The 14,554-nt window shown below is 58.1% G+C and overlaps 1 protein-coding gene across 3 annotated transcripts in view; it reads right to left on the bottom strand.

The window, feature by feature from the left end:
• RASA3 (RAS p21 protein activator 3) overlaps positions 1 to 14,554 on the bottom strand; it is a 116,039-nt gene that overhangs the window by 19,986 nt on the left and 81,499 nt on the right. For 2 of the 3 annotated variants that reach the window (XM_064585862.1, XM_064585863.1), the window contains 9 exons: positions 12,061 to 12,141; positions 11,651 to 11,723; positions 9,002 to 9,078; positions 6,941 to 7,045; positions 5,199 to 5,355; positions 3,735 to 3,883; positions 2,632 to 2,746; positions 1,732 to 1,806; positions 814 to 937 (listed from right to left, as the gene is read on the bottom strand). In XM_064585862.1, the coding sequence (XP_064441932.1) occupies positions 814 to 937; positions 1,732 to 1,806; positions 2,632 to 2,746; positions 3,735 to 3,883; positions 5,199 to 5,355; positions 6,941 to 7,045; positions 9,002 to 9,078; positions 11,651 to 11,723; positions 12,061 to 12,141 (956 nt within the window). Of the gene's footprint in view, positions 1 to 813; positions 938 to 1,731; positions 1,807 to 2,631; positions 2,747 to 3,734; positions 3,884 to 5,198; positions 5,356 to 6,940; positions 7,046 to 9,001; positions 9,079 to 11,650; positions 11,724 to 12,060; positions 12,142 to 14,554 lie in introns of those variants that run through there. The other variant, XM_064585864.1, reaches the window with a different exon arrangement.

Below are 14,554 nucleotides of genomic sequence, written 5' to 3'. Positions count from 1 at the left end.
AGCAGGAGCTCCCGTCCACAGAGCTGGGTATGAGGCCCAGTCTCCAGTGCTGGACAAGCTGAGAGGTGCCCACCCGGCAGGCGGGAGGGGGCTCCTGTCAGGGCCCCAGGGACTAGTCTGGGGGCTCAAAGGTCCCCGAAGGCAGCAGGACACACCTGGGCTGACCCACGGGCTCCTCAGGGCCGTGGACGGGGCTTGCTGGGCATCGTGGGGAGGCAGGCACCACACTGGCCCCTCCTCAGCCTTCATCCCGGTCTTCAGTTAATCTGACACTTGCCACCAGGGCACGACACCTTTGTTCTGCCCGTGGGCAGGTCTGAACAGGGTGAATCCCGGTGCCTCCCTGACCAAGGGGCACAACTGAAGGGGCAATTCATCCCCGGGATCCCTCCTGTCCCAAGTCCACAAGGGCTCAGCAAGGCACCCTTGCATGACATGGGGTGCTGAGTACTGCCTCAACCCTCCAGTCAGAATCGCGAAGAACTGGGAAGGGCGGCTTCTCTTACCGGAGGGGCCCAAACTCACAGAAATTAATACTCCATCCCAAATAAACCGCTGTGACCGAACTTGGCCAGCCGGCCTTCCCATCTGGGGCCTGGGGCTGGATCCAGCCGGGGGCAGCTGCAGGCAGGACCCAGAGCCCGGCTGGGCAGGACAGGGGTGCCGTGTGGGAACGGGCACTGACCCAGTGCCATAGCTGGGATCCTGTCTACAGGACTCTGCAACTTCCCTTCTTGGCTTTGAGGTGCCTGGCACTGGGGACAGGGACCACCCAGCAAGGGGCCGTGGACGTTTTCTGCACCAAAGACTCACCCTGGAAGCGTTTGGCAGCTGCCTCTCGAAGAGAGAAGAAAATGTCGCACATGACAGTGGGGCAGCTCACTCCGGATTTGGTGATGACGCTAAAGATGCGGTCCACATACTGCCGCAGGTTCTCCTGCAACGGGGTGCAGGTGGTCACCCCAACTGCCTGTTTGGATCGCTCTCTCCCCAGGCCGCCCTGCCGGCCCTGGAGCAGTCCGACCACACCGGGGACGGAGCAGCCGTGGCAGCCGCAGACGCACTCCCCCTCAGCACGCACAGAGGGGCCTCTTCGGCGGCAGCAGCGGTCACCGGGGCAAACACCTGGAGCTCTGGGGGCGTCCCCCTCCTCCACGCTGACCTCATTAACGGGTGCAGGGATGAAACTCCCTGGAACGTGCCTCCCCGACAGTGAGAACCCCGTCTCTTTTCTTCAAAGGCATGAAAAAGACTTAACCTGAATAAACCCTATGGAAGATTAAAACTCCCTGTCCAATCAGGAAGTCTGGCTGTTTTAAAAAACGACCGCACCCTGGGAGGACACAGGTGGACGCGGCCTAGGTGTGGGACCACGTCTGTTGCAGCAGGACAGACCAGGCTGGGAAGAAGCCAGGCCATGAGCCAGCCCGGCGGGGAGGCTCCCGGTCGCCCCAGGAGAAGGGAAGGCCCAGGCGCCGAGTGCGCCAGGCCAGGAGCAGCACGAGTCCCCAGAAAGGGGCCGAGAGCCGAGTGGAGCGGTGGTGCCACTTCCCAGCAGCGGAGAGGGCCGGTCTCCTCCCACAGGCTCCGGTGGACACCCTGTAGAGCACGTCCCAGTATGGTCCCCACCCCAAATCCTAGAGAGACGCAGCGCCCAAGCTGGCCACGTGCCCAAATCCTGCGGATGGGCGACTGCCTCCGGAGAGGGCTGAACAAATCAGGATTCCTTACCATGTTGTTCTCCAGGTTCTCCCCATCTTTTAGCTTCACAGGGTCAATCTCACAGGATTTGTGGCTCTGGCATATCTGGAAAGTGCATTTATGACAAGGAGTGAGTGACACAAATTCCAGGATCACAGGCAGGTGGAGGTCAGGGGCTCAGGGGGCATCAGAAGCTGCGGCCAGCACCCCCCGCCAGCGCACCAGGGGGAGGAGGGCCTTCAGCATGGCCACAGACACCGCCTCGGTCCGTGAGGAATGGGACTTTCTCAAAGACCATCCCGGATCAGCGCACGTGGGATCCGGTTTCATAAAGTTTAAAAACATGGTTACTTCCAAGTGTCGGCAGGTCTCTGCACACGGATCAGAGTGCGCATTTAAACTTCCTCACGTCCCTGCGTTTTACAAAGCTGTTCTGGGGGAACTGCTATCTGCTCGGGGGTCCCGTTAGAGGTCAGGCGAAGAACTTGGAGCTGCTGGGGCAGGAAGCGTGTGGTGCCTTCGGCGGCGCCTGCCGGCGCGTGAGCGACAACAGAAGGGCCATGCACAGCCAAGGCTGCTCTAGAGAAAACTCCGAGCACAGGTTCAGGGGACCTGCGGCTGAAGGAAAGGGCTGTTCTCCGAAGAGCCAGTTTTTCTCTGCATGTCCTTCCATCTTTAGCAAAGAATTTTCTGAAGTAAGCATTTTTTTAATTTGAGAAAATGAGGAGGATTCTGGAACACAGGCGGAGGGCCCTTGGTGGGGCTGGGAAGGAGATGGCCTGGAGCCCTGCAGCCAGGTGCTCCCGGGCACCACACGCCCTGCACGGCTACCTGATGTCCGCAGTGTCGCAGGGCGTCCCTCACATGCCGCCCAACAGCACCGGGCCCGCGGAGCCTCCTCGGGGGCCGCACGGTGGGACCCCCACTCACCTCCTCTATGGTGGGCTTCAGGGTCACGTGCAGGTAGTGCATCCCTGCCAGCTTCATCGTCTCGTCAATGCACTTGGACGTCAACGAGTTTCCGCGGAAGATGGTGTTGGGGTCCCTGTAAAACAGCGTGGAGGCAATTCTGTCTCAGAGAGCAAGGGGTCAGCGGGAGCAGAGCCTGTTGGGTACCCGTCCACTGGCTGCAGAGACACGCTCCCCCTGCTGAGTCTGCTTCCAGATGTTCTGGGAGGAAAAGGAGACCAAGACAGATGCTTCACGGCTGGGCACCCTGAGCCCCACAGCCGGGCATGAGGAACAGACCTCCTGTACATAGCTGTCCGGACAATTCAGAGAACGTCCACACACCCACTGCCCTGCCCCTTGTGAGGTCCGGCTTTGCACCAAGTTAATGCTTCTAAGGACCAAACCCGAGGTCAGCATGGGAAGGCCAGCAGGGAAGCAAACGTCACAGAATGTGCTTTAAGCCTTCTCTCAACCAGGGTGCATTCTGGATCTTTCTAAGTCAAGAGCTCCAGGACTGACTCCATCCCCACGGAGTGGGCACAGGTCCTGGGCAGCAGTGACCCAGTCCTCCACTGTGGGCCTAATACTGAAGCTGCCACCCTCAGACCACAAGAACGGGGCCCGCCCCAAGGCAACCCATGCCCTGTGCACCCCCTTCTTGCACGCACACCTCGGGACTTCCGAGAAAAGGTGCATTTTTAAGAAACAGTGTGTCTTGGGGCGCCTGGGTGGCTCGGTCGGTTAAGCGTCTGCCTCCGGCTCAGGTCGGGATCCTGGGGCCCTGGGATGGAGCCTGCTTCTCCCTTTCCTCCCCACTTGTGCTCTCTCTCACTCTCTCTCTCACATAAATAAATAAAATCTTTAAAAAAAAAAAAAGAAACAGTGTGTCTCTGAACGAAAAACTGAGCCTGTCTGGTCCCTTCCGCTGTCCCACATCTGCACTTGGACCAGCACTGGGGGAGATTTCTGCTCCCGGGGTCACCCCGACCTGCCCCGGCCCAGCCCCTCCCCACCGGTGGTCGCTGGCACGTGCCGCAGCCCCTGGGGCGGGGGGTCGTGCACAGGGGCTGGGGCTCACTCACTGGGTCCTCTGGACCTCGGCGTCGGCAATGGCACTGATGAAGGGCACCACTCGGCCGTAGTGCAGGAAGAACCTCACGAGCGGAACGGCTGCCTCCTGCTTTTCCCTGCAGACCTCGCCCAGGACATGTGCTGCCGATGCCGACACTGGCTGTGGGGCGGAGACGCCGTGGAACCCCTGGGGTGGGCTGCAGACCCCCAGTGCCCACCTGGCACGGTCAGCGGGTGGGCGGTGCCCCCAGCCCCCACTGGCACAGGCGAGGCCCCCACCCAGCCCCGGGGGTGGGCTGCAGACCCCAGCCCCACTGGCACGGTCAGTGGGTGGGCGGTGCCCCCAGCCCCACCTGGCACGGTCAGCGGGTGGGCGGTGCCCCCGGGGCACGGTCAGTGGGCGGGTGGTGCCCCCAGCCCCACCTGGCACAGTCAGCGGGTGGGTGGTGCCCCCTGGCACGGTCAGCGGGTGGCTGGTGCCCCCAGCCCCACTGGCACGGGCGAGGCCCCCACCCAGCCCCGGGGTGGGCTGCAGACCCCCAGCCCCACTGGCACGGTCAGTGGGTGGGCGGTGCCCCCAGCCCCACCTGGCACGGTCAGTGGGTGGGTGCTGCTGGGTCACCGTACGGAAGGCCCAGACCCCCATCCTGCCCCGTGGTGCCCCTCCCACTACGGTAAGCAAAACCTGCATTGCCTGAGACCCACATCAAACCCTCCAATTTGCACACGTGCTCTGGGTGCCTCCGTGGGGAGTCCTTCCACCCACCTCCAAATCGAGCACTAGGGCTGGTGACCTCAGGACCACAGTCAAAGAAACCAAACTGCGGGCCCTGCCGGGTTGCCACAGGGCTCTAACTGCTGGTGGGGTGTGGGGCAGGGGCTTCCACCCTCCCAGCAAAGGGAGATACAGGTATTTCTGGGCAAACATCTGTCTTGGTCTCCTTTTCCTCCCAGAATCCTGAGCAGGCTTGGGGGACGGTATGCAGGGTAAAGTCACCCCCCAGGAACTGGCAGCCCAGATGCAGGGCCAGAGGTGGACAGGCTTGGTGCCTTGTAGGGGGCAGAGGTGGGCAGGTGGGGCGGCTGGGAAGGGGCTGGGGGGTGGAGCCGGACGAGGCTGAGGGTCCCTGGGGGACCCAAAGGCTGGAGCTGGGGTCAGGAGCCAGTAGGTCAGTGGGTTTGGGGGGCGGAGAGGGGGCGGATCCGGACCGAGGCAGGGGGCTGGGAGGGTCAGGGCAGGGCTGGGGGGCCAGGGACTGGAGCTGGGGTCAGGAGCTAGGAGGTGGGTGGGGGCCGGAGGGGTGGAGCCGGGGGAGGGGGGAGCCAGCCCTGGATGGTGAGAGGGCCAGGGTCCGGAGTTGGGGGGGGCCGGGCTGGGGGCAGAGCCGGGCGAGGAGGTCTGGCCCCAGCCCCACCCTTCTGCAGGTGTCTGCAGGTGGCCCAGGGCGTGGCAGGTGCACCGTGCACAGAGGTACCTCCACGTCCGCAGACCTCAACAGCAGGTCCCGTAGCGGGCTGTAGTAGTCGGAGGAGAAGACATGGTCCTCCGTGTACACCACGTTCAGCCGCAGGGACCCCAAGTCCCCCGGCTTCAGGATCTTGCTGCCGTTGTCCCGGGGCTGAAGGAAGTACCTGGGCGCAGGACACACGGGAAGGGCAGGGTGAGGTGGTGGCACCTCGAGGGGCTGGCTCCCTCCAGGATGCACCCTGCACTGGCTGATCGCCCGTCATGGGCTGTGTCCGGGTCTGAGGCAGGAGGGGGCTCCAGGGTAATTCTGCAGGACACCTCTCTGCCCCGTGCCAGGGGTGTTCCCTACCTGACCCCCCGCGGGGCGTGTGGATGGGGGGTGTTTCTCGTGGGAAACCGCCCCCTCGCAGGGTCCGAGTGTTGGGGGCATAGTCAGTCATTCCCGATGGCACCCCCACAACACACAGGGTCCAGGTGCCAGAGGCCTTTTCAACAGGAGACCCCCTGCAGGGTCTGTGCCCTGGGGTGCCCCCCACATTGTTTCCTCTGGGAGCTGATTATGCAGAGCCACAGACACAGAAGTTAAGGCGGGAAAGCAGGAAGGATGGAACGAGTAAGAGGATGAGAAGCGGAAATGAGAAAGCGTTTCTCATTAGGGGAAACTGCAGCAAAATCATGTATCTGTGAAGATTAATGCTTGACAATGTCTCACAATAACAGCAAAGCTGCAATTATTCTGCTAAATGAGTGGCAGAGCTCCTGGCATCAGAGGGATTAGGTGATGTGTGCTGGTAGGCATGCAGACCACCACAGTACGTGGTCACTTCCTTGGTGTTTTCTCACTGGACGCTCTTCTCTTAGCTACCGCCCCCCCCGCCCCTGCCCGGCCACGCAGGAACCCTGCCTGCACTGAGCTGATGGGCCATGTGGTCTGAGAGGAGATGTGGGCAGCCTGCACCTGGCTGAAGCACCTGGCCACCGAGGTCCTGGGTGGGTGTCCACTGGGCTGCCATGTGACTGTCCCATCTTGTTTCAGGGCTAGGGATGCTCCCAGCAGGGGGCATGCTAGCACTGTCCTCACAGAATTAAGACAAATTCCAGTGTCCCCGTGACAGCAAACTGCCATTAGGCACAACACACAAAAACCCACCCACGTGGTGGGTCTGTGGACGCACGGCTCTGGTATGTGGCCTGTGGCCTGGGACCACACCATGTCCCCACCTTGTGCGTCTGTTAAAGGAGATGCTTGTGACCGCGCTTCACAGTGATGACTTTGCTGTGCTATAAAGTGATTTACGAAACGATCGCGGAATAAAGCAAAGGCACGTGAGTGAGGCTGGAGGCAGAGCTCAAGGAGATTCGCCTGGAACAACGCCTTTGCTTCGTTCCTCAGCAGGTGACACCTGGGATGACGGGCCACGGGGCAGGCCTGGTGCGGCAGGGCTCCCAGGAGTGCCGGCGGCCCGCCCTCCCTGCTCAGGCCTGTCCTCAAAGCCGCAAGGCTCTCGGGGCCCTGCCCTTGTCTCTGTCAAAGCCCTCAGCCACCGTTCTCGCGATCTCCCCGCCACCAAAATGGCACCGGTGCGCCTCCTTGTGCTATTTCCCACCTGCAACCCCATCCCCTCGCAAGAGCGAACCGGGACCACGTGCAAAACCACAGCAGGTGGCCACCTCATTCGGGCTGCTCAGCGGCAGCCGCGTCCGCCCGCCCACCAGGAGGGTGTAGGGCCACGTGCGCAGCCACCTTACCAGGCCTCGTAGGAGCTGGACTGGCGGAGCACGTTCAGTGGCACCCTCAGCTCTCCCAGAAACTCATCTCCAAATTTCAAGTTGCTGGCATTCCAGAGGTCAACTCTGAAAAACAGCCAATGGTACACAGATCTCCGTAAGGGATGACCTAGGGAGGGCAGACGGACGGACAACCGTGCTCCTCAGCTTCCCCAGGAGTGTCCGGGGCGGGTTGGAGCCTTCAGTCCCACAGACCAGTGTCCGTGAGGAGTGACACTGACTGAGCACGTCTGAAATGTGGGGTCAATACAGGATGTGCCTCTGGCATGAAGACGGGTGTGTCCCTAGGCCTCAGGGGCAGGGAGAGGAGCTGGAGGCCTGGTGTCGGGGCGAGGGGCCTCCCGTCTTCTCAACAGCACGGGAAAACAGTGCACTTGGGTGGGACTCTCAGAGTTCCCTCCGATTTGGGGCCATGGCGGATGTGCGTGTGTGACAGGTGGGAGCATGGACAGAGGAAGGGCGTCCCCGGTGCTAACAAGCAAACAGCCTCGTGCACCCCATGGTGAACACCTTAACCGGAGCTTACTCCATGAGCTGAAAGTTTAAGACCAGTCTCTGCACACATGGCGGTCACGGGGAAAATTCTAGAAGACTGCATGAGCCCTCTGTGGCCCCTGAAGTCCAAGCAGGAGCCACAGGCATCGTGGAAGGTACAGGGTGTACTAGAGGGACACGTGTGCATCAGGGACACGGGGAGAACAAGGCCCTGTGGCACTTCTAGAATAAAGAAAGCGGAACCTTTAATTTGCCAAGTGACACCTTAGCAATGGGACCAAAAGCTGCCAGGCTGTCTTTTCTTCTTTTTAATAAGAGCAGTATTTGTTTGTCTGCTTAAAATGCAACAGCTAGGACTTCACTCCTGAATTTAAAGGCCAGGCTTGGATAAACACTTCTCTTTCCGAACAAGAAAGGCGAGTGGTATGTCTGGGGGCACCTGGGGCACAGCCAAACCTTCAGCGCGGCCTCTGACCGCCACTGGGACTTCCAGACACCCGACCGGGGTCCCCTCGCTGCTGGTTCTTTGAAATGGAAGACTTGGGGCGCCCGGGTGGCTCAGTCGTTAAGTGTCTGCCTTCAGCTCAGGTCATGATCCCAGGGTCCTGGGATCGAGCCCCACATCGGGCTCCCTGCTCTGCGGGGAGCCTGCTTCTCCCTCTCCCACTCCCCCTGCTTGTGTTCCCTGTCTCACTGTGTCTCTCTCTGTCAAATAAATAAATAAAATCTTTGAAATGGAAGACTTAAACTGGAAACACCTAAGACCTGTGTGTAGAGGCCGGCCTCCCTCAGCACTCGAAGCCACAAGAGGAACAAAGAAAAGAGCCCGAGGGTCCCACACTCGGGGCCCTTCCCTCCGTCCATGCCCCCACCCACCCAAGCCCCGTCCCCCCAAGAGAACACCTACGGCATCCCAGTCAAGCCTCACGTGCCTCAGGAAGCCTTGACCCCACAGGAAACCAGACTGTAAACCAGATCAGATCCACAGGATTCCTCAGGGTCAGCCCTGGCCAGGGTGACAGGAAAGGGTGGCCCCACTGAGGCTCTCTCCTGGCACCTTGGGACAGGGGCGGCTGGTGGGCATGAGGCCCCTGAGAGGCTCCTAGGACCGATGCGGCTGGACGTCAGTGTGTTCTACGAGTCGAGCGCACTGAGGGCTTTACCGTGAGGACCCCCCAGCACAGAACCAGGGGCTTGGGGCCAGGCCAGTAGGCGGACAGAGCCTCACACACACTGAACAGCATAAAGCCATTGACCTTCCCTCTCAGAAGGTACTGCAAAGTGAACTCTAAAACCGCATCTGTCCCTTGCATAAGTAAATGTCCTCTCAGCCACCCCCTGAATCGCCGGCAAGTTCACAGCTCTTACTTCAAACTCCCCATGTCCTAGTATTGAAATTACCAGAAAACTGAAAATCTCTTTCTTTCCATTCCCTTATTTTTAGAAACAAAACAAAAAACAAACAGAAGAGGTGAGTTCAGACTGCAGCTGCCAAGCAGGAGCCTAGAAACCCCAGTTCTCGCTCACCGGATTTCAAGTTTGTCCACGTCCTCCTCCTCAAAGTCAAAGTGGGACTTCCGGCTGTAGCTGCAGGGTCTGGTCACCTGGAGGTGCGGACAGGAGGAAGATGTGTGCGCCACACCCCTGCCCGCTGAGCACCCCACGTGCTAGCCGCCCCGGGTCCAGGGAAAGGCTGTGGACCCCCACCCAGAGCAGAGGTGGGGTCCCAGCCTGCAGGCATGTCTGGAGCCCCTTCTCCAGGGGGCGGGGGGTGCGAGCGGGGCTCTGCCTCATCACCCTCCCAACACCCCTGCCTCCCCCTCCAAGCACCTGGGCCAGCTCCCTCCCTCCTCAGCCCCAAAGCGCCAGGTGCCTCCCCTCCTGCCCTCCTCCCTGTGCCCCGAATTCACTCCTGCTCAGCCCTCCCATCTCAGCACCTCTGCCCCTTACGGCATGTCAGCAGCCCGTGCTTCTCACAAGCAGGGCTCCCGTCCAGCCATCGCCCAGCTTGGCCCTAGCCTCATCCACTTTCAGCTGAGGCTTCTGAAGGTCCCTGGGAGCCCCCACTAGTTCCCCTCACCCAGCACACAGGAGTCTTTCTACAACCTGCACCCCCTGCCCAGTTCACCACCGGGCCTCTTCCTCACTGAGGCCAATGCTGGGAAGCCTGAAGGTGACTCTGAAAGGCCACCTCCTCCAGGAAGCCCCCCAGAGCCTCTACCGCCTGATGCAGCTCAGTGTCTGGCTTATAGCATGGTGGGCACAGGGTCTCTGCATGGTACCTAATGTATCTACTGAGTGAAGGAAGATGGTTTTAGTAGAACTTTAAATAACTGCATTTAGATATTTAAGAGTTTTTAGGTAAGTCTGGCCATTACCCTGGAAGAAAATGGTTTGGAGACTACTTCCTGTTGAAACCCCTGTAGGAGGCTGTCTGCTAGCCCAAAGCCAGCCACTGGGACTCCAGTGCCAGGAGCTCGGCCGCAGGCTAAGTCAGAGCTGTGGGGATTGTTTTCAAGATGAAGCAGAAAGCGGGTACAGAGAACCCAACAAGGGGATTTAGGTGTTAAGCAGGGCTCAGCCCTTTGAGTCTAAGACCATAAACTGCAAACAGAAGCATATTCCAAAGTCCTGTGGTCTGAGGCCGTGAGAGAGGCAGGTGTCAGGTGGGCCTTAACCAGCAGCAATGAGGGCCTAGGTCTGGACCTTCCCTGGGATCCTGCAGGATGCAGTTCTGAGCTCAGCTGTTTCTGGGGCTTGTGAAATTAATCTAGTGAGTTGAGACCCATGTTTTTACAGAGTGAAATAGAAGTATATGACATAGAAAGTGGGTGTCACCGTCCCGGTGGTCCACGTGGCAGTGGAAAGTCCACGCTTTACTGTGTGCCGTATTCAACACAAGCTTGGGAAGTGCTGACCTGCTATTCGAGGCAGCAGGGACAAGGAAGGGTGGTGCTGCTTTTAGTGCATAATTCATACTAAAAACGGTTCTTTACTCTCTGTCCCAGACTCCCTCCCTGCCGCTGGAGCCCTGGCATGAAGCCCCCTTGAGATAAGGCTGACCACATCAGCTTCCTGCCTGAACTCGAGTTTCTTAAAATCCATTTTCTGCACCGGGCTATGAAATAAGCATGTCCTTCTGGGACAGAGAATGGTGCCATGCCCTCAGCATTCTGACTCCTCACCCCTTCTCACAGCTGCCCAAGAAGCCTGACTGCTGACCTCCAGCATTTTAGAAAACTGTGGGCTTCTGGACCCCAGGCAGAAAACGTCCAGGTTCTCTGCACATGAGCTCCTCGGTTCTAACCCAACTCTCCAACTTCGTTTTCTAAAACTCCCCCTTCTCACACCAACCTCACCCTACATCTAGAGACACATTTTCCTTCAGCCTCACAATGCACCTTTCCAGACTCTACTCAAGCGTCACCACTCTGGGAAGACTTGCTCTATTTCACCAGGCAGGACTGATGGTTGTTTGCTCTTCCCCAAAGCCACTGACTCAACAGCCACTTCACCAAGAACATAATCCACTCCTGTGCACGCTTCTCTGCTTGGTAGCAACCTCAGGAAGACAGGAGTAGAGGCCTTATTCATCCTTAGCCACCCAGGACCTGGTGCCTAGGAGACCTTCGAGAAACCTTTGCAGATGGAAAGAACATCGGCCTGAACATATTGCCTAGGGGTCAGCTGAGTCTGCTACTGTTCTGTTGCACAGTCTTCACCCACATGCCTCTCATCTTACTAACTTCAGTGGTTCACAATTCTGAGAGGCAGCCAGGGGCACCTCTGTGCTCAAATGCATTTCCTCTTTTGCTTCAGACCCCTCACTATTCCTGGTGAAACAAGCCTCCCTCCACTGCTCAGGAAAGACTGGGAGAAGCAAGCAAAAAACAAAGAACCCAAGCCAACCAAACAATAAAAAAAACGCAAATCCTGATAATTCGGCAAGTATAACTTGTCAGCATTCAACTCAAAACCAAGGAAGCAACAAATGGCCTTTCTTTCCAGGGGCGAGAGGAAGGCTCCTGGGAGCTCAGCGGATGCCGCAGGGCGGGAGGGAGGCGTCGGGCACGGGGAGGTCATCCCAGAACTTACAGGAGGAAGCCGGTGCCCGAGGTCCCGGGGAGCCACTTTCCCCAAAGGTCTCAATGTGACACTGTGCCACTAAATACCAACCTCAAAATAAAACACTTCATCAAACTGGGGGTTGTTGGTCTTCTTTTTCACTTTTGTCTTCTTTGCTTCCGATCTGAAATAGAGGAGCGAGGGTTAAGATTAAAACCAACACTACTAACACCAAGTCTTTCTGCCTTAAGACTGAGCAACCAAATGCACAAGTAACTTACTGCCCAATATTTCTGTTTGTCTCCAACCCAGATGGCATGCAAATCAGGAACCTTTACTAAGCCAAAAATACCCAATGTGGAGCACACAGGGGCCTTTTTTACCAAGCAGTTTCAGGGCAGTAGAGGAAACAAGAGTAAGTCAGCACAAGACTCCCCACCGCACAGCCTATGCTGCACTTTTCTGGACTCCTCAGCATCACCGCAGCTGAGGCTGTGGGCAGGTGCGGGCAGAGCACTTGCCTGTATGGTCCTGCGAGCGTCACAGTTGCGTAAGGGTCACACTGCCCATTCACGATGGGGAGGCCTTGGCACTCGAGGATGCTGAGGAGAGAGGCAGGGGTGTCAGGAGCGGCAGGGGAGGGACCCACAGGCAGTTTCTCAAGGCTGCTCTGAGGTCGCAGCAGGCAGCTGTCTCAACAGCCAGGGCCAAGGGCCATGAGCTCCGGGTGGTGTTGGCCACCCGTGGCCCAGAAGCGCCTGCCTAATGAGCAGTGATGGGTGCACCGATTAGCAATCGGACGACATTTGTGGGCAGGAGAACACAAGCGTCTTCGCTGAGGACAGGCTCCCGCTGACTCCCGTGAGCAATGCCACTGCCTTCCCATCCTAGGAACCAGCCGTGGTTCGAGAACCTTCCGTGACCCATGCGTTTACCTCTCCCACAAGCTGACAAAGCAGGTGCTGCGGGAAGGCCACGTTACAGGTGGGAAACAGAGACCCCAACAACTGAGGGGCTTGCAGATCTAGCCCGTGCACGACCTGATGCCACGCATGCCTTGCCAGCGTCAGGCTCTCCTCGCGCCCGATCCTCCCGCAGGTCCCGGCACATCCTCCCGGTTCCCGGTTTGCTTTAACTTCTGGAGCACAGCAGGCTATGCAAGTTCTGGGACCACCATTTCCCCTAATCCTACCCTCTCTGCCATCCCCGAGTATGCTTCTACGGCCTGTTCCTTCTCCAGGCCATGGGTCACATCAACCTGTTCCCGGCCTGCCAATTTTGAGCGCATGCCGGATGTTACGAATTTCAGGCTGCTGGTGTCCAGATGCCGTTGCTTTCTGAAGAACAGAGCTCATTGGTGGCTAAGGGTCCCTTGGTGCAGACTGATCACAGCAATTCTTGTCTGAAGCTTTGTCAGGGGAGGCGCCAGCCGCTCTGTCCAGGGCCTGTTTGATTCTCCTACACAGGTGTGGCCCTCTGAGTCTGCACTGAACTTCCGACGGGAATAAGGACCTCCACTGGGCTGGCTGGATTCAAATGCTTCCCAGCCCCACACGAGCCCCTTCAACTCTGCCCGAACCCATGGCCCTAGCCCTCTGTATTCACACAGGCTTGTGGAGTGCTGGGAAGTGCCCTCCTCTCCAGAACACATCTGCAGCAGCCTCAGACCCCCAGCGGCAACCTCTGTCTCCCCCGCCACCTGCAGGCTCCACTTGGGACACCTCCTACCCCTCGCCACCCACACACCTGCAGGACAGAACCAGGACCACTGCGGCTCCTGTGTCTGCTTCCCTTACTTGGGGTCACAGAGTTAAAATGCCAACTGCCCAACAGCCAAAATGTTCCGCTTGTCCAGCATCCAGCTCCTAAGCTGTCTGTGGTGGGAGAGGGGGTCCGGGTCCCAGGATTCCTTCGTGGCAGGACAGTCCTACTCCCAAAGAGGAACATCAGCTTGGCTATATAGATGCATGATCACTTTCCCTCGAATACCTGAGTGCTCCAGTCTCTCCTTGCCATTGGGAAGTCAGAAAACAACCCGGTTCCCACCCTCCTTCATTAGCCAAGCGATCTTTTGCCCCTCTTGGGGAGGAGTTAGCTTCTAACATTTTACCAGACTATTTCTTTCTGCTTGAGGGGTTTGTTTCCTTCATTTCTCCTTCATGATGCTTATGGCCCTTCAAGCGGCGGCCATGCTGGTCCCACAGTGTTAGCCTTACCTAGTATTTTCAACCCTTTACTCTTACTCTACTTTATGAGATAGTTCTGGGTTTCTCCCCTGGATTACTGACTTGGTCTTTGGTTATCTTCCTCCCCTCGTTAACTCATCATTAAAGAAATATTTATTCAACCATTAAGTCATCATGAAACAAATACTTGTTGAGATCTTATCCATGGCAGGCACACTTCCAGGAATGGGAGCTGTGGGGAAGCTCGGGTGAGCTCGGCTGGTACAGCACCGAAGAGCAGGATAGTCAACGCGTAACATGCAATTGTCACGTGCGGCGACGCAAAGGAAGAAAGAAACCAGGAACAACAACACAGAAGCACAAGCCGGTGGTCGACCTGTCGGGTGCTCGGAGGCCTCCAGGAGAAAGTGGCTGCAGTATGAAGGACAAGGGGGGAGAGAGGACCCCAGCAGCTCTGAGACGACGGGCAAACAGCTTGCTCAGGAGACGTGCAGGGAGGCCCTCTCCCTGAGCAAATGACCCCAGCTAAATGCAAACACATTTTTATTACATTCACTTCTTGATCAAGAAGAAGGTTTAGATGGTAAGTGTGCCCACATTTTGGATCCTCAAAGCTAATGGGTTTTCACGGCCAGAAACTAGAAGGCCTTGCTAAGCATCAAACTGAAAGCAAGTTTCCCCACATCTATGTCCCGGAGAAGCACCGTGAGATGCAGGGCAGCTGCCTAGAACACATTCGGCAAGCACGTGAAATGTCGCCATCTTTCCTTCTCCTAAAGACCGATTTGAAAAACACTCTCTAACTAAAGCAAAGACTGGATACTGATCG

Source organism: Mirounga angustirostris, unplaced genomic scaffold (assembly GCF_029215605.1).
Source record: "Mirounga angustirostris isolate CCGP_5_RB_7025 unplaced genomic scaffold, mMirAng1.0.hap1 SCAF_3, whole genome shotgun sequence".
NCBI classification, from domain to species: Eukaryota; Metazoa; Chordata; class Mammalia; order Carnivora; family Phocidae; genus Mirounga; species Mirounga angustirostris.
Note: the sequence above shows the minus strand (reverse complement) of the source record. Positions and strands in the feature narration are given on the sequence as shown.